This window comes from Arvicola amphibius, chromosome 10, assembly GCF_903992535.2.
Source record: "Arvicola amphibius chromosome 10, mArvAmp1.2, whole genome shotgun sequence".
Classification (NCBI taxonomy): Eukaryota; Metazoa; Chordata; class Mammalia; order Rodentia; family Cricetidae; genus Arvicola; species Arvicola amphibius.
Window position 1 is genome coordinate 96,258,989 of NC_052056.1, and position 22,411 is coordinate 96,281,399.

The following is a 22,411-nucleotide window of genomic DNA, read 5'->3' on the forward strand; positions in this document are numbered from 1 at the left end:
AGGGATAGGAAGTAACCTCCACTAGCCATAAAACCCAGCTGGGTTATACCTGGTCTGGCTCTGGAGTTCTCACACAGTGTTACAAATGCCTTTTGTTGTCCTATGTGAACTCTTGCCTGAGAGTTTCCCATGGATACAAGGCCTACACAAAAACTTGCTTTAGAGGAAACCCAAACACCATGGTACCTCATGAATCAGGTATTTGCACCTGGCATTGTATCGTCAGAGGTTCCTATCAGTTTGTTTTGAGATATGGAAATCTACTAGCTAAAGTGTAAATATAGGAAAAAATTCACGAAGACTAAGCCCCTGCAGCCATATAGGATAAGTTCATTCCCGATGTGTCTCTGAATCTTCATTTCACAGACACGCGTGAACCCACACATCCATGACAAAATATTCGCAACAACTTTTTCATGTGCTTTTGCTCCTTTGTTGTTGTTTGTTTGTTTGTTTGTTTTATTTTTGTGAATCTGAGCATGGATCCCAGGGCCTGTGCATATTAGACACTGCTCTACCACTGAGCTACACCCTCACTGGGGGATTCTAGGCAGGGGCTCTACCACTGAGCCACACCCCAGCCCCTCACTGGGGGATTCTAGGCAGGGGCTCTACCACTGAGCCACACCCCAGCCCCTCACTGGGGGATTCTAGGCAGGGGCTCTACCACTGAGCCACACCCCAGCCCCTCACTGGGGGATTCTAGGCAGGGGCTCTACCACTGAGCCACACCCCAGCCCCTCACTGGGGGATTCTAGGCAGGGGCTCTACCACTGAGCCACACCCCAGCTGCACACTAGAGTTTGATGGGTATGTAATACACAGGAACTACAACAAGACAGGGTTAAAGTACTAGTGACTCTCTGGAAAGAACTCAAGACCAAATTAGAAGAAAAATAAAACAAAGTATCTCATTTAACTTAAATTAAGATTTAAGATAAGGGGCTGGAGAGAGAGCTCAGAAGTTAAGAGCATTGGCTGTTCTCCCAGAGGACCTGGGTTCAATTTCCAGCACCCACACGGCAGTTCACAACTGTCTGTAATTTCAGGGTAGTATGACACCCTCACACAGACATACATGCAGGCAAAGCACCATAAAATTAACAACAAAAAGATTTAAGTTAAATCTCATTTAACTTTACCTTCTGGAAGTCAGGATTTCCAAACACAGTCCTGTCGGTGGTTAGAGTTTCGATGTCTAAAGTTAGGAAGACAAGCAAAGCCACACAAAAGATAAAATGAGAACATTTCCTGGACTCCATTGTAGCTGCACTGTGGACCCTTGTGTATGTAAGAAAGAAGAATGGTCCATTTCCAAAGGAGACATGATCCAGCTTAGGTCCAGACAACAATGATAACAAAAACCCGAGGACCCTGCTAGCATGTGCTAATATAACTAGCCCTCAACAAACTAAAGGGTTAGAAGGAAAAAAGTAAATTATTGGAACAGGAGCGATGACTCTGTGGTTTCTAGCACTGGCTGCTCTTTCAGGCCAGATTTGATTCCCAGCACCGTCATGATGGCTCATAACTGTTTGGTTGGAGGCTTCACCCCCGGCCCTGGCATCCATTCTGAAATGTGTGGGTGGAACTTTCCACCCCAAGCCTCCTCCCCTGGGAGTTGCCTCAGTCCAGACTCCACCTCCAAGAAAGCCCACCAATTTTGAACCCTCCCCAGAGAGAGTCAAGACCACTCTCACAGGGTATTTAAACTGTCCCCCAGAGAACGAACATGTGGGCTTTCTGGTTCTCCTTTCCCCTCTCAATGCCCCGCTCTATCTTTCTTCCAAAGGGGCCTTACAGCCCTCACCCCTACCCCCTCCACTTCCCCATGCCCCTCACCCTTCCACCTCTCCCACTCCCGGGAGAGCAGGCATCCATTAAACCTGGGCTTTTTCTAATCAGTTTTGATTATTGCTGTGGCAGAGAGGCTTATCGGGCCATAAAAACTTTACAATAACCATCTCTAGTTCCAGGAGACCTGACACCCTTTTCTTGCCTCCACAGGCCTTGCACATAGGTGGTGCACATAAGTACAGGCAAAATGTTCATACACACACAGCCAACTAAATAAATCTAGTTTTAAAAAAATTTATCAATGTCTGCTTGCCTGCAGACTTGACAAAAAGTCCTTATAATAAGTGGGTTGGGGGCTGAAGAGATTGCTCAGTGATTGTGAGTGATTGCTTTTCTGGCAGAGGACCCCAGTTTGGTGGGCACTGTAAAACACCTAGTAGCTCCAGTTCCAGTGGAAACAATGACCTCTTCTGGCCTCCATTGGCATAGGCACCTGCACACATATAGCATACACTCACATAAATACACACCTACAAAAGAACAAAATATAAAAATAAAGTCAGTTGTGGCAGTGTACACCTTTAATCCCAGCACTTAGAAGGCAGAGGCAGGTAGATCTCTGAATTCCAGGCCAGCCTGGTTCTACAAAGTGAGTTCCAGCCCAGCCAAGGCTACAGAGAGAAACCCTACTCAATAATAATAATAATAATAATAATAATAATAATAAAAGTGAAATCAAACTTTTAAAACAATACTAAATAAATAAATATATAGCACAGAGATGAATCTGTGCATTCATTAAGAAATGAAAAAATAGCTGGGTGGTGGTGGTGCATGCCTTTAATCCCAGCACACGGAGGCAGAGGCAAGCGGATCTCTATGAGTTCCAGGCCAGCCTGGTCTACAAGAGCTAGTTCCAGGACAGGCTCTAGAAACTACAGGGAAACCCTGTCTCGAAAAACAAAAAAAAAAAACCAAAAAACAAACAAACAAAAAAAAAAGACAGGCATGATGGTGTACACTTTAAATTACAACACAAAGAAGGCAGAAGAAGGTAGACCTCAGTGAGTTCAAGGTCAACCTGGTTTACATAGGAAGTTTCAGAACAATCAGGGGTACATAGAGATACTCTGTCTCAAAACACACAGAAAGAAGAATAAGAAGAGGAAAAAGAAAGGGAAGAGCAGGAGGAGGAGTCAAAGATGTGTGGCAGAGAGAAAAGTAAGACCTAGTATATTATTCAGGGTTCTCTTGAGTAAAGTAACAAAACTTATATATTCTGTCAATTATATTTTAAATAAACGCTGATTGGCCAGTAGCCAGGCACGAAGTATAGGTGGGACAACCAGACAGGAAGTAGAAGCAGGTCAATGAGAACAGGAGAATCCTGGGAAGGAGGAAACCCATTTCTGCCCAGTCCTGTCCAGACACTGAAGAAGCAGGATGTGACCTGCCCCGCTGATAAAGGTACTGAGCCATGTGGCTAACATAGATAAGAGTAATGGGTTAATATAAGTTATAAGAACTAACACGAAGCCCGAGTTAATGGGCCAATCAGTTTATATCTAATGTAGAACTCTGTGTGATTTTTCTTTGGGACATAATGACTGCAGGAACCAGGCAGGACAGAAACCCCAACAAGCAGGCCCTCATGTTACAGTGTGTGTGTGTGCATATATGTATATATATGTGTGTGTGTGTATGTATATATAAATGTGTGTGTGTGATATTAATATTCATACACACACAGGGGATTTATTAGAAAGACTTACAAGCTGTGACTTACAGTGTAGTGAATTTCAATGGCTGCTGATGAATGGAAGGTCCAAGAATCCAGTAGCTGTTCAGTCCACTAGGCTGGATGTCTCAGATGGTCTTCAGTGAACACTAGACTTGCAAGGAAGTAGGCTCTACTGCCAGTGAAGGAATAAATGGACTTGCCAATGAGGCAGGAGCAAGCAAGCAAAGAGCAAAGGCTTCCTTCTTCCATGAACTTATACAGACTTCCAGCAGAAGGCATGGACCTGAATAGAGATGGGTCTTGTCACCTCAAAAGATCCGGATTAAAGGTATGTCTTCCCACTGCAAAGATCTGAATTAAAAGTGCACTTCCCACTTAAGTAATCAAAAGTGCCTCATAGGTGTGCCCCTTCATTTTGGGGTTTCAGTTAATTCCAGAGATAGTGAAGTTGACAAGCAAGAATAGCCATCACACTCCCCAAACACCTTTTTAGTCATGGTGTTTTTATCACAGGAATAGAAGCCATAAGTAAAACAGGGCGGAAATGGATTGTTTCCTGTTGGGGAATTGTGTGCCAGCACAACCAGCATGGCCTTGAACTCTTGATTCTGCTCCTCCTTCTCCCTCTCCTGCAGGTTGGAATTACAGGTCAGCGCTATCATACTTGGGGCTGGGTACCCACCGAGAAGACGAAGTGGACTCGGGTTTAAGCCAATGGAAAGTCTTCATTAGCTGACTGGGGACTGCACTGGGGGTTTGGGATCCCAGTGGAGCCTTGAGTCTTTCTAAGGGTGAGCTTTTAAGCGTAAAAACCAAAACATGTTCTGGGTTGGTATACTTTGGTTGACAGAAACTGTTAGCCAGAAGCAGAACTACAGAAGCCATAAAAGCAAGGTTAGTACTTTTAGAGACTTCCCCAGAAGGTTGATTAGTTAGGTCTTTGTTTCATTTTGACAGGTAGTGTTACGATAAACTGAGCTTTATGGGCTAAACTTACTTCCATCGTGGAGTCAGTTGTAATAAAATCTGGGAGCCTACAGAGATCTGGAGGCCTGTTACATTCCCCAGTCATGTTAGTGGATGAGTCAAATCGTGGACTCACACTGCTCTAAAGTTTAGTTGGTCCTAAGAGCCATTAATTAGACTTAATTAATCCTTTGTTTTTCATAATTGGCCATAGAATTGAAGAAGCAAGATCCCCACTGTTAATTTCATCAGAAGGAGAATTATAGACCCAGCCAGTGCTGGCAGCAGAGTGGTTAGCCAGTGGAAACAACAACAACAAAAAAAGAGATTCATAAAAATTATCTGATTTAAGTCTTTGTCTCTTTTCCTTGTAGTCCACGGTCCTTACTAAAATGTATTTTCCCAGGCTGGAGAGTTGGCACAGTGCTTAAGAGCACTGCTTGCTCTTCCAGTTCCAGAGGTCCTGAGCTCAATTCCTAGCGACCACATGGTCACTCACAACCACCTGTAATGAGATTTTGCACCCTCTCCTGACCAGCAGGCATACATGTAGACAGAACACTATATACATAATAAATAAATTAATTAATAAACATATTTTCCCATTATATAAATCATTAAGAAAAACATATTTAGTAAACCAGCAGTACATTGCCAAAGTACAGCTTCAACTGTGTTCAAGTGCCAAAGAGGAGATATGGAGTGTTGGGGAAAAAAGGGGGATGAATGCAAATCTAAGGGTTCAGCAGCTGTATCTCTCAACCAGAGAGACTCTTTATTTATCTACCATAATGACTACATAAGTCATTTGGCAAGTTTCAGAGTCTCAGATCTTCTCACTTCCCCATTAAATGTTCAAGGTGAAAACGCAAAGTACAAAACACACAGTCTTATCTGAAACAACGCCTTCGGACAGCCTTCTGTCAAATCAGGAAATCACGAGTTTTTCAGGGTCTGCAAAGCAGAGACTTGTATTTTTACAGCCCGTTTCTAGGCTGGCTGTTCATGCAGTTATAACTTGTTAGACGGTCTGAAAATAGTTTTGCCTTAATCAAGTTACCTGTAGAATCATTTGATATATTCTAAAATGCAAGTTTTACAAAATCTCATAAAAAGCATTTAACTGGCTGCTTATAATATTTTTCAGTTCTTTAGGGTTGGGGGGGGCTTGAGACAGGGTTTCTCTGTGACTTTGGAGCCTGTCCTAGAACTAGCTCTAGTAGACCAGGCTAGCCTCGAACTCACAGGGACTCATCTGCCACTGCCTCCCCAGTGCTGGGATTAAAGGTGTGCACCACCACTGCCTGGCTCAGTTTCTTAGTTTTATAATAGGCTCTGTTCTTTTCAAACACTCCCAGAAAGGAATATCCTGGTATCTCATTGTTTTTCCATCAACCCATACCATTTTTATTACCACTGTATAGGCTCCAGTATAGGGCAGTGCATAAACTTGTGATACCTTATATCCAGAGCTGAGCAAGGCATTTCTCAGAATCTACCCAACTGATACCACAATCCTTGGGGCACAAGGAAGACTCTTCTGTGACTCTCTTTTCAGGCCAAGACCCCCTGTCTTCTACCCAACTGGAGAGGGTCTAATTAGTTGTACCCTCCCCCAGTATTAATCCCACTGAGAGAGAGAATAAGACCACTACCAATTCTTTAAGCCAATTTTGAAACAGACTTTATTAAATATTGACCAGAAGGATGGACACTAGCCAGGTTCATACCTGGGATCCCCAAAGAATGGCCTCAAATTACTTTAGTCAGGTGCTTATAAAGGCAAAACTCAAAGGGCCATGTACTTCACACCTTCCCCCAATTGGGGGTGAGCACACATTCTGACTTACTCATCCAATCAGAGGTGAGCACACATCCTGACGTACTTCCTGCCTATGGACCCCTCTTATGGCTAGAGCAGGTATTATACTAGAGCCCCCATGGAGAAAGGTAAAATCGAGGTCTCCCTTTTACTCTCTGAGCAGGTGTTGCGGGACACTCTGTAGGGTCTCTGCAGACACCAGAGTCCTTAGAGTAACTCTGCAGGTGAGGCAAATAAGAAGTCCAGTTCAAAAGGACTCAGTTGCCTGTGTGGTTTTAAGCTTCCACAGCCTGACACCGGGCAGTTGATTTAAGCATCTTGAAGTGCTGTACAATTTGGGGGAAAGTTTCCTGTGTGCACAAAGATACATAATTATATCAAAACTTTTTTCAAAATATGTGTCATGTTTTCCATGAGGATGGACTCTTTGGATAGGGTACGTGTGTTATGTTAAGGATTTAGGGGAGGATCTGGTGTGGTCTCAGTCATACAGATAGCACAAGGATCACCTTGGATATTAGCCACCTCCATTCCCAGCCTTCTGAGCACGGAAACAGGTTACACATCTGTTTTAGGGAGGCTGCCTTTTCGTTTCCCAGCTGCCCAGTCTCCCGAAATAACCACACAGAAACTGTATTAATTAAATCACTGCTTGGCCAATTACTTATGTGTATTGCTAGCTAGCTCTTACCTCTAGAATTAACCCATCTCCATTATTTTATATTTTATCACGAAGCTCGTGGCCTACTGGCAAGGATTCACTGTGTCTGTCTCTGGCAGCTCCACGGCTTCTTCCCTGACTCTACCTTCCTTCTTTCAACATTCAGTTTAGTTTTCCCCATCTACTCTACCCTATCAGGCCAGGCCAGTTTTTTTTATTAACCAATGGTATTCACAGCATACAGAGGGGAATCCCACATCACCTCCCCTTTTCTGTTTAAATAAAAAAGGAAGGCTTTAAATTTACCATAGTAAAATTACATATAAGACAGATATTAAGCAAGAATTATAGTTAAATATTTATATCTACTTTATCTTTTATCATCACTAAGGAAAACTATAGCTAAATTCTTCAACTCCATCAAAGACTCCAGAAGGATATAAAATTACCTAAGTAAACAGGAAGTGCATTGTAAGCAACTTCCAAACCTCTAGAAATGATAGAGACATCTTGCTGCTTGGACAGTCATCCAAAATTCTTCCATAGCATTGGGGCATCCATCTTCTGTCTACAAGACCATAGTATCCAGCAGACTTTTACATGAAGCAGGAAATTTCAAAGACAGTTCTGCCTATATTGGCAGTTTGCCCATCACTTTCTTCTGTATCCTACAGAATGTCTAGCAGACTCTTTCATGACGCAGGAACCCCGAAGGATCATCTCATCTTTAAGCAAGTTTAGAAGTCATTTCTCTGTGGGTCCTGCATGTCCAGTTCACACAGCATAATATCAAGCAGTCCAGGCAAGAGCAGTTTCTTGCCCAAATGGCTCGCAAACTTCATAAGGAACCTTTTCGATACCCATCTTCCTCTTGAAGTAATTGGTGCTGCTGGGAGCAGATGTGTCTCATGTCATGAAAAGTCCTAACTTTTTAAAACATTTTAAATGCCATATTCTGAAGGTCTCTGAAAGATTTGAAGAATACCTAAGTGAAATACATCTGTATAGAGCTAGAAAATCTAACTAACATGACTACAAATTTGACCATTATCGATGACTCTCTATTAACCTATATTTCTTAATTATATATTACATTTTTAAATGAACTACACAAACACAATACCTTAATGAAGAACAGAAATACACATGTAATAAAACTGACATTAAATTTGTGTCAATAAACCAAGATCCATACCAATGCAAATCTCTATAGCATATCCCCCTTTAAATATAAACAAACATTTATAAAAAATATTTGGGAATTTGGGTGTAGTCATCTCCGAACTGCTTCCTGCTTTTTGTTGTGCAAAGTAATTGTGTGGGGGGTTGTTCACAGCATTCTTTTGGGGAGTCTTGGTCCACCAAACCACATTAGTCTGGATGGATTCCACAGGTTCTCATCCTTTGTAGAAACAAAAGAAGAACCTCTTTTGCAAAGCAACATAGCCTTAGACTCAAAATCTGAAGATACCTTTAAAGTATATATGTTGGTTACTTAGCTCCTTCATAGTAAAAAAAAAAAATCAAAGAAAACACAATAATATACATAATCCAGATTCTCTGTGTATATTCCATCTTTACATGGCTAATTTGTGTTTATTCTATTACTTTTTAATATTTTATTATTTTTTCTCCTTTAATCTGTGACTGTACTCTGTTTCCTTAAAGACTTTGCTTTATTTTTTAAAAAATGATTTTCTTTCTTTTTCTAACTCTCTATACTCTTTTTCTTCTCTCTCCCAAGCCTACGCACATTTTTTAAACACACCATGACTCATTTAGAGTCCTTTTATGTCCGAATCTGTGCTATTGTGTATCTGTCCAGGAGTGCTTTTTAAAATGCTAAGCAGCAACTGAGGCTGCTTTGTCTTTTGGCTCTGCCCAGTCCAGCATGGTGAGGCCGAGGTCTGTTTAGCGTGAGCCACGCTCACAGCTCCATTTTCAGGCACATGTGGTCTATGTTGCCATTAAGCAAGTTGTGGCACTCTGCCCACAAACCCCATTTAAATGCTTGGTCTCCTGAAAGAGCCAGTGTTTGTGCCAGTGGCAAGGCCCAGGAAGCCACTGTTTCAAAACAGCATACTTTTTTTTCTGCTGAAGCAGGAAAACCTCTCTTAAAGAAGCTGCGGCACGCCACCAGCACAGTGCTGGCTACCAAGAAGCCATGCCTAACTCTTTTCTTTTGTGTCTAAAATTACTTTTTAAGCTTTTTCAGGTTTTATGTGAATTTAGTTGGCCACGTTGGTGCATTAATTTGTAATTAAGAAGCTGCTTGTTCATTTCCTGACTGCCCAGACTCCCAAAATAACCACACAGAAACAGTATTAAATCACTACTTGACCTATTAGCTCTAACTTCTTATTGACTAGCTTTTACATCTTAATTTAACCCATTTCCATTATTTTATATTTGGCCACAAGGCTCATGGCCTACTGGCAAGGTTTGGGCATATCTGTCTCTGGTGGCAGCTCCATGGCTTCTCCCTCACTCTGCCTCCTTTCTCCCAGCACTCAGTTTAGTTTTCCCTACCTATCTCTGTTCTACCCTATCAGGCCAAGCAAGTTTCTTTATTAACCAATGGTATTCACAGCATACAGAGGGTCATCCTATATCACACCTCTCTTCCATTGAAGAGGCAATACTGGGTGTCTAACATTCCTGGTTTCCCCAGTGCTTACTTGTGAGCACAAGGACCTTTTATGCTCCCAACATCCCCTCCCTTCTAACTTTTAAAGAAGAAATAATGGCTATAATAGAGGCCAAGATTGAATTCATTACCAACATGGCTAGCCTAATTAATATAGGCAAGCATAAGCATAAGAGAATGATAAGCATAGCTAACAAAGCATTCAAGGAAAGGGAACACCATCTTAACCATGATGGTCACTTGAGAGATTTTGTGTATTTCTTTCCGATTTTTTAGTGGTGGAGGAGAAGGTTTAATGAAGATATGTGAGAGCATACCCAGAGGCAGGAACACATGGAAAAGTCCTGAGTAGATATGGTCCTGAGTCATGTGAGGAGAGGAGGGAGGAGAAGGGAGAAAAGGAAGAGGGGAACCAGGTGCAGCAGCCAGGAGGCCCAAAAGAGAGTAGAAGAAAAGGACTATATAGACAAAATTGTTGGATTATATAGGGAAGGGAAGCTTGGGGAAGGGCAGTCCAGAATTTAGGGTAGGGGTGGGGCAAGCTAGCCAGGAATGCCCTGTGATAGATAGGGACTGAGGGACACAGGGAAAATCTAGTGGTCAGGTCCACTTCGATTGTTAATGGACAGACATCTCAGCCTTTTGCCCCAGGTCTGAAACATAACAGCTAATAAGACGACTAAAGACGGCATTAAAACACTCTGAACACTTGACAGTTTCTGAAGTTCCAACCAGTTAATTAATTAATTAGCCTTGCAGACAGTTAATGGAAGGTGCTGGGAATTTTCAAAACTTTTCTAACTTTGCTATGAGAACTTTCAAAGGTCCTGTGGCCTAAATGGCTTGGCCTCTCTGAGGTCGTCAGCTTTATCACATTCATTTATGACAGCAGGCCTCTGCCAGAAACGTCCTCTGGGCCTTAGATCAAAGGATGGAGAGAATGCTGGCCAGACTGGGAACTGTGGGGGCAATGGCCTAGAGGCCACTCTGGTTGGCATCTATGGGGGCTGGTTTTTATGTTGGAGAGACAAGGGTGAAGTGGCAAGACAGTACTCAGATACTAATCTGGGCTCTGGGGCAGACCCGGGATTCAGGTTCTCAGTACACAATGATCTGAACCTTGGATAGGGTCACCGGTCACCCCCTGCTCGGAGGCACCCTGGCCAGTTTGTGGCATTCTGTAAATGACCTTGCACAGCACAGTGATTTGAAGCAACACTTGAAAGAAAAACAATTTTGTGGGGCCACTCACTGCCTCTGTGACAGGATTCATAGGCAAGGGCCAACTTGTCCTTGGGACCTCCATCTTCAGCACACAGCTTGTTACTACATGGGGGGTGGGGAGAGGCAAGAAGGGAGGCAGAGCACGTCAGAGAGATGTCAAGCTTTAGCTCCAAGTGAAATAGGGGTGGGCGAGTGGTGCGGGAGAACCGTCTGTATTCTGTCAATCATGTTTTAAATAAACGCTAATTGGCTAGGCAGGAAGTATAGGTGGGTCAACCAGACAGGAAGTAGAGGTGGGGCAATGAGAACAGGAGGATTATGGGAAGGAGGAAGCTCCCTCCACAGTTCTGCCCAGATCACCAAAGAAGCAAGATGTGGACTACACTGCTGAGAAAGGTACTGAGCCATGTGGCTAACATAAATAAGAATAATGGGTTAATATAAGCTACAAGAGCTAATAAGTAGCCTGAGTTAATGGGCCAATCAGTTTTTATAACTTATGGAGATCTCTGTGTGATTTTCTTTGGGGCTTGCCGGCTGTGGGGAACTGGGCAGGACATAAACCCGACAAGCTGTCCTTCATGTTACAGAATGGTGCCCACGTGGATAACTGCATCCACAGAAAGCCTGAGAAAGCTTGGGAAAGAATAGAGTAAAGCATGTTTTCTTGGTAGCAGCAATTTCTCAGGTCTAGTCTGCTTGCTAAAAGCAAGCAAGCACTCTCCTTTAAGAGAGGCTTCCTCACTCAGCTTTAGCTGCAAAACCTTGTAGCTCTTTTAAGAGGTCCTGCCACAAAACACTTAAAGGGTGTTGATAAAAGCTGTTTTTCAGCTGTAGCAGAAAAAAAGCTGCACCATTTTAAAATGCTGGCTTTCTGGGCTGTCCTGCCAGTGCAACTCTGACTCTTTGAGGCAGGAGGTCAGATACAGAGAGAGCATTTGAGTGTTGCATCTTGCTTGCTGAAAAGGACCCTGAAGTGCTGTGGAGCTGTGGCAGTGAACAGGGCTCTGGCTGTTACCTCAGCCACGAGGCTGGAATCTCATAACGCTAAGGAATGGGCTGGATCCAAAGCCACAGCTTTAATCTTACCAATATTGCTTAGTAAAGTAAAGGCTCATGTGGTCAGAAAAAGAGAGAGATATACAGTAAAGATAGATTCAAAGATGAAGAAAACCTCTAAATGGTCTACTATGTGTTAAAAATATATGCAGGCTAAAGGTTAAAGTCCAAAAAAAGAAAGAAAAAGAGAGAGAGAGAGAGAGAGAGAGAGAGAGAGAGAGAGAGAGAGAGAAAGAAAGAAGAGAAGTGGGTATGGTAGCACACACCTTTAATCCCAAAGCTTGGGAGGCAGAGGCAGACAGACCTCTGTAAATTCAAGGTTGGTGGCAGACACCTTTAATCCCAGCACTGGGGAGACAGAGACAGATGGATCTCTGTGAGTTCAAGGATAGCCTGATCTACAGAGGGAGTTCCAGGACAAAGATACACAGAGATCCTGTCTCAAAAAGGCAAAAGTTAAAAGTAAAAATAAAGGAAATACAGGTTAAAGTAAAGCCACATAAAGATGGAAAATACACAGAGAATCTTGATACTGTATGCTATTATGCTCTCTTTGAATTGTTTGAATGCTGAGGAAGGAAGGAGCAACAGCTGCTAAAAGATATTTGCTTATAAATGCTGCTGAATTAATCCAAGATAGGTATTTTGAAAATACCTTGGCTTCAAAATTGAAGTCAAAGGGTATGTTTCTTTGGAGAAGAGGATTTGCTTTGTTTCCACAGGAAATGAGAGGCTGTGGATTCATTCTGAGCTAAGAAAAATCAGGTTTGATCAAGGAAGACCACTTGAGAAATCTCTGGTAGGAACAAATGGCCCTGACGTCTAAGTTCTACATCCAGAACAGATTCAAGACTGCTGCCTGAGATGATCAGGACTCACAGGATACTCCAGTCAGAACTTGATGATAATTCTAAATTTTCTTTAGGTCCCCATAAGATTATCAACGCCCCCAACCAGTGGGAAGTAGCCTGGAATACTATGCCCACATTCCCAACAAATGGACTATGGATATTTTCCTTTGTTTAAAAAAAAAAGAGGGGGAAGTGGTGTGGGAGAATTGTCTGTATTCTGTCAATCATGTTTTAAATAAACACTGATTGGCCAGGCAGGAAGTAGAGGGGGGTGATGAGAACAGGAGGATTCTGGGAAGGAGGAAGCTCCCTCCACAGTTTTGCCCAGATCACCGAAGAAGCAAGATGTGAACTGCCCCACTGAGAAAGGTACCGAGCCATGTGGCTAACAAAGATAAGAATAATGGGTTAATATAAGCTACAAGAACTGGGCAGGACATAAACTCCGACAAGCCGGCCTTCATGTTACAGGCGAGTGAAGGAGTGACCTGTGTGTTGTCTGGGTTACCTAGGCTGCTTCAGTGAAAGCCAAGGGCGACATGGGGTGACAAGCCAGCCAACTTGTCACTTCTCTTTTCCCAGAAGATGAGGACATAAATGGGTAGATGGTGGTAAGTGCAGCTGCGTGAAGTCAGCTGACTAGAATGGGAGTCAGCAGAATGGCCTCAGGTGACCATGCTTCTGTCTAAGCAGCTCAAAGTCAGCTGCCAACAAGCAGAGCTCTACAAGGGGCAAGTGAAGTCTCCCTTTGGGTTTCTGGTTAGTCATGGGACAGGAGCTGGGGAGGGACAGTGGGCTGCAGACTCAAACTGGAGACTGCTAGTATGTGTTTGGGTTAAGGCTTCACCCCAGCCCTGACATCCATATATCCAAGGAGTCTTGAATGTTTGAGTGGAAAGCTCCACCCCAAGCCCCCTCCCCTGGGAGTTGCCGCAGTCCAGAATCTACCTTTCAAAAAACCCACCAAACGGTGACCCCTCCCCAGAGAGGGTCAAGACCACTCCCACAGGCTATTTAAACTGTACCCCAAAGAATGAGCACGTGGTTTTCCGGTCTTCCTTCCCGTTTCCATCCCTGGGGGGCCTGGAAGGCCACCCCGGAGCGCCCTCATCCATTGTACCTGAGCTTTTTCTAATTTGGTTTGATTTGGATTATTGTGTTGGCGGAGAGGTTTATTGGGACGTAAACACTTTTCAGCATGTAATAAGGAGAGTGTGCTGCGTCATTCAGGCTGGCTCCTGGATGACTCTCCAGTGGCTTTCCTAAATGTAAGATCTTGCATTCTCCAGTAGCTCTATTCCCTGCCCCTTCCCTGGGTAAGGCTGGAGGCCTCAAGAGCAGCCATGCACCCTCCTATGCCTGAGGCAAAGAGCTGACTGATGGCAATAACCCCTGCAGCTTCCCCCACCATTGCAGGTGCAGGAAGTGGCAAGCAAATCCTGATACTGTAACGTGAAGTGGGGTAACACCCCTCCCAACCTGAGTTGACTACCACTAGGCCCTTCAAAAGGGAAATGAAACAGGGCTAGATTGTGGGAGCCACTACTCTAACTGCTGATAACATGAAAGTAAAAACAGTCTGCCAAGAGAACAGGAACAATCAGGCCGTCCGGGAAACAGATGTGATCCAGGCTCAGGCCCTGGTCCTATTCTCATCGCTACTGACCTTCTGTGACTTTAAAAGTAAGTGGAGAAGCCAGAAAAATGCAGAGCCATGGGGGAGGGCACAGTGTGGGGACACAGCCACTAACCTTCCGGGTCTTCGTTCCTCAGGGAACCCCGTGGTGTGGGTGCAAGTCCAAATGGAGGCCCCCAAACTCCCATCCCTCTCCCTCTCAGTTCGCTGTGGGGTCTTAGGAACCAACTTCATCTCTCTGGTAACAGTGAGCTGAGAAGGATTTGTTGATTTGGGGAAGTTTAGGGTAGGGGGTAGGATACGCCAGCCAGGAGGGTCATGTAACAGGTAGGGACTGTGGGATACAGGGAGAACCTAGAGGCCAGGTTCGCTTTGATACGTTAAGTACGTTAGTTTCCACTGCAGCAGCAGCCTGCAAAGTCTGCCTCCAAAGCAGGTGAGCCAGGACCCAGGTTCCTTCCCACGTCAGCTATGCGCACCCCTCAAAAGTGCCTGCCGGGCACAGCTTGCTTTTGCCTCCTCTTTCCACTCTTGGCTCCTCTTTCCTTTCTTGCCTTTTCTTCCCCCCCCCCCCCCCCCCCCCCCCCCCCGCCTCTTCTCCTCTCTTGCCTCTCTTCTTCCCCTTGTGTCTCTGTCTGACTGCCCGACTCTCTCATGTCCCCATCCCGACATGGCCTTTCACTCCCAGCTTCCTCCCTCCCCCAATAAACCTCTTGCACTAACTCAGTTGCTCAAGGCCTGGCGTACCTTGGCAGGGCCCAGGGATAGGTTGATTTCTTTTGCATATATACAAAGTAGACACCTCAGCCGCTTGTCTGTTTGAAACCTTACATCCCAGCCTATTTGCTGATAATCAATAAAGATAAGGGGTGATTTAATCTTCTATACAACTACTCCCTTTTTGCACTGAGGCATCAGTGTTGGGGATGGGGATCAGGAAAGCTAGGGTGCTGGCCATGTCCTGGAAGAGCAGGCTGTTTCGCTAGCTGTTGAGGTTCTGCGTGTGGAGTTAGGTGAGTATTGATGTCTCCCCAAGTTCTCAGCTTACTCTTCTGCTTGGGACATCCCTCTTGATAGGTTTGTTGTCTGCCTTGGGATAGTTCATTGATCCAGTACTCTCTGTGAGGCTGTCCTGGTCAGAAGCATGAGAGTGGGAGCCATTTTGAGACCTTGTTCATTTTCTGGAAAGACATAAGTATGATCTCACCTTGATATTAGAGGAACATCAGGCCCTTTCCATTGGTTAGTTTCTAGAGTTTTTTGTTTTGTTTTTAACATGTATATTAGGCTGTGTCTGGCTTTGGGGAAACAGAAAAAGCATGATCTTTCAAAGTGAAGACTGAAAGTTAGCAGAGCTGAATGTAGCATAGTATGTGGGGATTTGGGTGGGTATATAGAACCACTTTTTATTTTTTAAAATTCGCCAATTAAGTATTTCAAAGTGTTGTTTCATGTAGCTTCATCTTGTGGATAGTAAGGGATTTTAATAACATGACCAATTTTTTTTATTTTTATTTATTTATTATGTATATAACATTCTGCCTTGATGTATGCCCGCACGCCAGAGGAGAGCGCCAGATCTCAATACAGATGGTTGTGAGCCACCATGTGGTTGCTGGGAATTGAACTCAGGACCTCCGGAAGAGCAGTCAGTGCTCCTAACCTCTGAGCCATCTCTCCAGCCCCTATCCCTTTATTTTCAAGGCAAGGATTCTCAGCAGAAGAAGAGAGCACACTAAACCTTTCTTCCATTTCTTTCTCAGGCTGCTCATGAGCCATCCATTCCAACTCTCTGTTTGCAGGACTCCATCCTTGAGGACCTCATTCCAAATGTTTCCATCCTTCCATTCCACTCTTTCTATATTCACAATCATTTCTGTCAAGTTAGGAAGGATGGTTTGATAACCAGGGGAGGGTACGATCTTTTATTTTGTGGAGTATGTATATAAAACATATGCTCCCTGTCTGTTTGAAGAGCCATCTGTAAAATCATGTAACCAATCTCTACAGGATTTTTAGTGGTAATTTTAAGCAATACCCATGAGGCATTTTCAAAATATCTTAAAAGGGGATCTTTTGGATAATGATTATCTTTTGATGTGAAGGAACATGCTATTGCGACCAATTATTATCACTGTGGAACAAATAATCAACATGCATTTTGTTTAGTGGCACAATTATTTTTACCAGTGAGTTGCTTAAGATCTATCTTTCCCATCATATTAAGTCTGTGATTTCTTGTAAATAAAGAGTTACAAATTTATATATAGGAGGATTGTGAATTGTATAAATGTCTACACCTTGTTGGTACATAACTTCAGTAGGTGAAGAGGCAGAAAGAAGGCTGAGTGATTGCTAAGTCAATAAACTTCCCCTTTAGCAGCAGCATTGTTGAATAAGCCAGGAACCCGCTCAGCTTCGGGTGTTATTTTTCTTATGGAATTGAACTGAAGATTCCCCAGAAAGCAACTTAGGGAGCAGAGCCAAATCCTTCCCAGCTATAGGCAGATAAGGATGTTCCCTATTGACATGGCCCAAAACTTGCCATAAGCAACCAAGGGCGTATCATTTAGGAACTTTTAAGCTGAAAAAAAATGGCGGTGAAGTTGTTGTTGAGTAATAATATACCCTAAACAATTACAAGGTGGTCGCTTTGTACGAGATGAGGAGCTGTGCCTAAATTTTGCTCATTTGTTTGGTTAAAATGAAAGTTCACCACTCATTTCAGTATTGATTAGACAAGCAGGAGGGAAATTGCACCCATATGATGACTGACCAAAACTCAGGAAATGTGATCAGCCCAGGCTTACGTGTTTTGTGTCCTAGTTGCAACTGTCTACTAGAAGTTGGGCCCATTAGATTTTTTTTCCCCCATGAAGGGACCATTGATCAGTCTCTATTGTGTTAATCTATCTGCGAGGGAAAACAAACAACAAACAAATAAATAAACAAAAAGTAACCTCTGAGGCAGCTGAGCCATATTTCAAGGGGCAGAGGAGATCCCTCAACACCCGCGAGCTCCGCATCTTGGACCCAGGTGTTGGGTCTGGTGCAGATCTGTGCTCTGCCTGATGAGGCACTGGTAAGGGCCACAGGGCAGCTTGAGTCCAAGGATCTTTGTGCTCCCCAACAAACAATCATTTGGGCACACATTCCCACTCACTCACTGGGAGCCAGGAGTCTTACCACATAGAAATACAATATGTAAACTTAAAAAAACCCTGTTTGTTCATCCGAATTCTACTTCAGCACCTAGGTTATGGAGCCAGCCTGACCTCCCCACTTATGGCCATTGCTGCGGTTCTTTCCGTGTCCCTCTATTTGATGTCATGTAATTGTATACACAAAGTGAAAGGGTTCACGGAAATTGGAAGTGAACCAGTGAATCATCTCCTTTATGATGGGAGGGCCTTTTAAACTCCCGATGCTGTGGAGAGACCTGGATTCGTACTTATAGTTCCACAAGAGTCCACACCGTGCGGATCTCTCCATGGGACAATTCAAGAGCTACAAGATCCTGACCGTGGGGTTAATCGTTCTGATTTTGGTAAGTACTTTCCTTGCCTCTTATTGGCATCATTACTGCTTCTCCGTGTTTGGGTTGGTTAAATGCTTTAGCATTGGAGAGTGGACTGAGGGAAATGCTCATTCTTTTTCCTCCCACCCCTGAGAGACATCTGGGAGCATCAGCTGCAGGGGAGAGCATCATCTAAGAAGCAGTATGAGCAGCTGCATGCTGGAGTCATCAGGGAATCTAAAGTCAGAAGTTTTTAGGAAGTCCCCAAGGAGAAAAAAGAGGAGCAAGTATATGGGCTTTGGTTGGGACGAAATGACCAGATGTTTGCTTCCCCTAGGTGGGGCAGTGCCAACAGACAAAAGAACAATTCTACCCAAGTCTAGATAGCTTAATAAGGGGGTTTATTGGGCTTACTTAAGGAGCACACATAATCTCCAAACAACCACATCAACAAATGGGCTCCACAAACAACTTCCCTATAGCTGCCTAAATGGAGTTGTTCCTGCTCCAGCTGCCACCTTCTGCATGTTCCAGCACCTCCAGACACCACAAGAAGCTGGAGCAGAACTGCAGAGAACTGGAAAAGGTTCATGGTGGGGGCAGCTGAATTCCAGGGGAGGAGCTAATGACCCTCCCCCAACCGTTCTTCCACAGGCAGAAGTCTAGAGACTGACTGGCCCTTGTTGATTGAGGCTGGCTTGCCTGTCATCACAACGGCTCTGATGGAGACAGTCATGGCCCTGTTCCACATCAGCAAATTCGAGTTCTCCGTTCTCTCTGTCCCAGTTTAAGAGAACAAAGTCTTTTGGTGTCTGCTTCTGCTTTTAGCCTGGAGGGAAATAAAGTCAGGGAACAGAAAAGGTTTTGTACACACACACACACACACAGAGGACTGGGTGGGTAAAGGGGGCAGTGAGAGTGAGAAAATGATAAATAATAATGGGGTGAATATGGTCCATAGGCATTGTATATGTTTATGAAACTCACACCGTAAATAAGAAAGAAATTGAACGCTTCCTGGAGCAAAAGCAAGAAAGAGTTTAGCATGACCCAGTGTTTCCTCTTTGAAGTTGTGTACAAGAAAAAGTCAAGACTGGGAATTGGTTCTACCTGTCTGTCTGTCAAAAGTGAAATTTTAGGTCACGGTTGTCACTTATATTTAAGCAGCAAGGTTTTGGGGGTTTTTTTTGGCATGAAAGTGTAGGTTTCTTACCTTTTCTAGAAAATGTATGATTTGAAATATGAGAAGACAAATTGGACATGATTCTGAGAGAAATAAAAGAGTGAAAAGAGTTAAGAAAAAATGAATTCCTTCTTTCCAGCAATATTGACTTCTGATTTCATTTCCATAGCAATGCCGTGTTGTGTGCCCTCCCTCCAACCTTTGCACATACTGAAAGGAGTTGCGCTGTGACATACATCCAATGTCCAAAGAGGTCAAAGACACATGTCTACGTGACTATAACCCAGGCAAGCCAGAGATGGCAGCCTTCCATGTGGAGCCCAGACTTTGGGAGGCAGAGAATGAGAATTATGAGTTGGAGGCTGACCTATGGAACAAGCTCCAGGCCAGTTCCTAAGACCTGTCTTAAAAAACGCCCAAAGAAAGGGGGAACAAACATAAAAGTAATCACTGTAGCGCACGCAGTTCAGAAGGATTTCCCTGTCCCTGTATCTACAGGCTTTTTAATGGACTCTGTGGGGAGAGGAGGCGATTTCCTTCAGTGGTGGAGCCACTGGGAAGTTGTCTATGCACTCACTTGTTAGTCACCTTAATTAAACTTGGGGTGTTCTGTGTTGTGTGAGGTCGAAGAAAGAGGTGGGTCACTCCAAGATGAATGTTTAGGCTTGTGTGGCAGCAGGCAGGTCCAGCCTCTGATGGACTTGTGGAGAAAAGGTTCTTTAAAAGGGGGTCTTTATTACCCCTTCCTGTTTATTAATCATGTTTCTGTTTATTAAATATTTCTTTTAGAGTGAGATTAGATCTTTCTATAACTGTTTGCCCTGTAGGAATGTGTGGTATACCTGTAATATGCTTTATGTTGTAATATGCAAAAACTATTTTATTTTACCAGAGACATATGCTGGAGCATTGTCTGTCTTTATTTGTACAGGGATCTCTGTGATGGCCATAACTTCTAATAAATGTATAATTACATAATCAGAATTTACAGAACTTAAAGCAGTTTCCCATTGAAATCCTGAATATGTACTTGTGGTGTGTCGTGCATATTTCAGTTTCCCAAATTCTACAAAATGAAACACATACATTTGCAAATTCCATTTCTTCAAATACCCTTTGGGTTACTTCCTGCAGGTAGTGGAGTTTGGTTATATAAAGAACAAGTAGGACATTTCCTTGTAATTTGTAATTTGTTGCCAAGTGATAGAAAAATTCTTTTTTTTAAACCTTTGCTATTAACATGCTGTTTCTTATGAAATTCTGAGGCTTCTAGCATATTTCCTACCAATAGCTGAGCAATTTGATCATTACCTTGTGCTAAGGGCCTGGTAGACCTGTATGGGATTTGATAAGTGTTATATATAAGTGATGATTTCTATTTCTGATTATTTCTTGTAATTGAACAAATAACAAAGTTAATTCTGAATCATCTGGAATAAATTCAGCATTTTCAAAATGTAAAACAACTCTTTCTACATATTGAGAGTCAGTAACTATGTTAAGAGGTTCTGGAAAAATTTAATGATATCATGAGAATAGCTTATAATTCTGACTTTTGAACTGAATTATAAGGGCTTTGAGCCATTTTACTTAAATTTCCTGACTTATAACCTGCTTTTCCTGATTTATTTGCATCAGTCTAGAATGTAGGGGCTCCAGAAATTGGTGTTTTCCATACAATGAGAGGAAGGATCCAGTTAGTTCTCTTTATAAACTAAGGTCTCTTACTTTTTGGATATTTATTGCTAATCTCTCCCCCCAAAAAATTACTGCAAGTTGTTTGGCAAAGTTCATTTTCTGTCCATAATGAGGAAAGTTCAGCTTTAGTAAAAGGTACTACAATTTCTGCTGGGCCTATTCCTGTTAATTGACAAGGTCTCAATTTTCCTTTCAGAATCAGTTCAGAAACCTTTTCTACATAGGTGTTTAATTTTTCACTCTGTTTTTAATGGCAAAAATATCCATTCTAAGATATTGTCTTCTCTCTACATTAAAATTCCAGTGGTAAAACGTGTAGAAGGCAAAATAAACACAATATAATCAAGCTGTGGATCCAAATGATCCACATGGGCATCCTGTAATTTCTTTTCTACCAAAATAAATTCTCTCTCAGTCTCAGCTGATAATTTTCTTGGACTATTTAAATCCTTATCACCTTGAAAAGTTTGAAATACATTACTTAGTTCTTGAGTTGTCAACCCAATTGTGGGCCATAGCCAATTAATATAGCCCAGCAAATTTTGAAAATCATTAAGAGTTTGTAATTGATCTCTCCTGATTTGTACTTTGTTTGGTTGAATTTTTTGTAAACCTATCTTACATCCTGAGTAATTAATAAAATCTCCTCTTTGTATGTTTTCATGAGCAATTTGTAATTCCCAATAAGGCAAAAAATTTTTCTTTACTTTTTTTTAGATTGATTGATTGATTGATTGATTATGTGTACAGTATTATCAGTATTCTGTCTGCATGTGTGCCTGCAAGCCAGAAGAGGGCACCAGATCTCATCTGAGAAAAATATTAAATGATATTATAAAGAACAGTCACCAACCATTCAAGAACAGGGCACAACAGCAGCTGATCTTTTAAGGCACCAACAGCTCCACTTTTTTTTTTTTTTTTTTTTGGTTTTTCGAGACAGGGTTTCTCTGCAGCTTTAGAGCCTGTCCTGGAACTAGCTCTTGTAGACCAGGCTGGTCTCGAACTCACAGAGATCCGCCTGCCTCTGCCTCCCGAGTGCTGGGATTAAAGGCGTGCGCCACCACCGCCCGGCTAAGCTCCACCTTTAAAATGGTTAATTGACAAAGCTGTCTGAGTGGAACAATGGCCTTTGACACTAAAAAAATTACAAGCCTTAGAACAGCAAGTACAGGAGCAGCTAAATGCTTAACACATAGAAGAATCGAGCAGCCCCTGGAATTCTCTTATATTTGTCATTAAAAAGAAATCTGGAAAATGAAGACTGGTAACAGATCTAAGAGCTATTAATAGGATTATTCAGCAAATGGTTGTTATTCACAACCAGATGGTTGTGAGCCACCATGTGGTTGCTGGGAATTGAACTCAGGACCTTTGGAAGTGCTCTTAACCACTGAGCCATCTCTCCAGCCCTTTCTTTACTTCTTCAAACATTTTCTCTAAGGTATCTGCATCTTAATCAGCTAGTAAGATATCATCCATATAATGGTAAATTATAGATTGAGGACATTGATTATGAATTATTTCCAATGACTGTTATACAAAATATTGGCATAAGGTGGGGTTGTTTAACATTTCTTGTGCAAGAATTTTCCATAATATCTTTTAA

At 42.8% G+C, this 22,411-nt stretch overlaps 1 protein-coding gene across 4 annotated transcripts in view; it reads left to right on the forward strand.

The window, feature by feature from the left end:
• Positions 1 to 13,099: 13,099 nt before the first annotated feature.
• Positions 13,100 to 22,411, forward strand: part of LOC119825558 (NXPE family member 3-like) — a 31,584-nt gene continuing 22,272 nt past the window's right edge. Inside the window, exons 1-3 of one of the 4 annotated variants that reach the window (XM_038346505.1) lie at positions 13,982 to 14,451; positions 17,654 to 17,951; positions 18,076 to 18,204. Coding sequence is in view for 1 of the 4 variants with exons in the window: in XM_038346503.1 (XP_038202431.1) it covers positions 17,895 to 17,951 (57 nt within the window). In the remaining 3 variants the exon portion in view is untranslated. Of the gene's footprint in view, positions 13,138 to 13,981; positions 14,452 to 17,653; positions 18,205 to 22,411 lie in introns of those variants that run through there. The other 3 variants (XM_038346504.1, XM_038346503.1, XM_038346506.1) reach the window with 3 other exon arrangements.